The 1,155-nt window shown below is 55.7% G+C and overlaps 1 protein-coding gene across 1 annotated transcript in view; it reads left to right on the forward strand.

Annotated features, from left to right (window-relative positions):
* The window catches only part of LOC146592433 (tubulin alpha-5 chain-like), a 4,541-nt gene extending 3,950 nt beyond the window's left edge, over positions 1-591 (forward strand). Inside the window, exon 5 of the mRNA XM_085311041.1 lies at positions 7-591. Coding sequence (XP_085167167.1) covers positions 7-498 — 492 coding nt within the window. The 3' untranslated portion in view covers positions 499-591. The remainder of the gene's footprint in view (positions 1-6) is intronic.
* Positions 592-1,155: the final 564 nt, after the last annotated feature.

Consider the following 1,155-nt stretch of genomic DNA (forward strand, 5'->3'; position numbering starts at 1 on the left):
GAGCAGCTGTCAGTGGCCGAGATCACCAACTCCTGCTTTGAGCCGGCCAACCAGATGGTGAAGTGTGACCCTCGCCACGGCAAGTACATGGCCTGCTGCCTGCTGTACCGAGGGGACGTGGTGCCCAAGGACGTCAACGCTGCCATTGCCACCATCAAGACCAAGCGCAGCATCCAGTTTGTGGACTGGTGCCCCACGGGCTTCAAGGTGGGCATCAACTACCAGCCGCCCACGGTGGTGCCGGGCGGYGACCTGGCCAAGGTGCAGCGCGCCGTCTGCATGCTGAGCAACACCACGGCCATCGCCGAGGCCTGGGCTCGCCTCGACCACAAGTTTGACCTGATGTACGCCAAGCGAGCCTTTGTGCACTGGTACGTGGGAGAGGGCATGGAGGAAGGGGAGTTCTCCGAGGCGCGGGAGGACATGGCTGCACTGGAGAAGGATTACGAGGAGGTGGGCCTGGACTCCTATGAGGATGAAGAGGAGGGCGAGGAGTAGAGAYGCCCTGCCCWAAGGACCTTCCTCCTTTTTGCGTGTTAACTGCACAAATCCTTGGCAATAAACAGTCTGAGTCTCCGTGTCTCCCACTAACCCCCAAGCTCTATTGGTTTCTTGCCAGGTCAGGTGTGTGGTGAGTGCTTCAGCTCTGCTGCTGTTGCTGCTATGCTTCCTCCTAGCGTGCTCTGCTCCAGCTCCAGCTTGCTCCCTGCACAGGTAAGAGTCCGACATCTCAGGAATATGGACAGGGCACATAGCATGCTCTGAGAAAGTGCAAGAGATCAGGAGGAGTCCTGAATATTTTGCATAGTGTGATGGGACACAATAGTTTCCATAAAATTATAGAATGATAAGGTTGGAAGGGACCTCTGGAGATCATCTAGTCCAACCCTCAGCATGGCCCATATGGGGACTGAACCCGCAACCTTGGCATTAGTAGCACCATGCTCTACCAACTGAGCTAAACCTGCCTGGTCTCTGTGAATGGATACCAGGAAGGTGCACAAAGAGGCTGAACTGTAGTGGAGAGGAGGCATTGGAAGGGTACAGGTATCCTGGCCATTGCCTACTCTCCCGTTGGAGCTGGTATAAAAGGGGTTGGAAGGACCTCCTGATGACTTGTGCAATTTTTCTGCCTCTCCTCTGACTTTCAAGGGC

This window comes from Rhea americana, unplaced genomic scaffold, assembly GCF_003343005.1.
Source record: "Rhea americana isolate MKP2758 unplaced genomic scaffold, rheAme1 scaffold_33, whole genome shotgun sequence".
Taxonomy (NCBI): Eukaryota; Metazoa; Chordata; class Aves; order Rheiformes; family Rheidae; genus Rhea; species Rhea americana.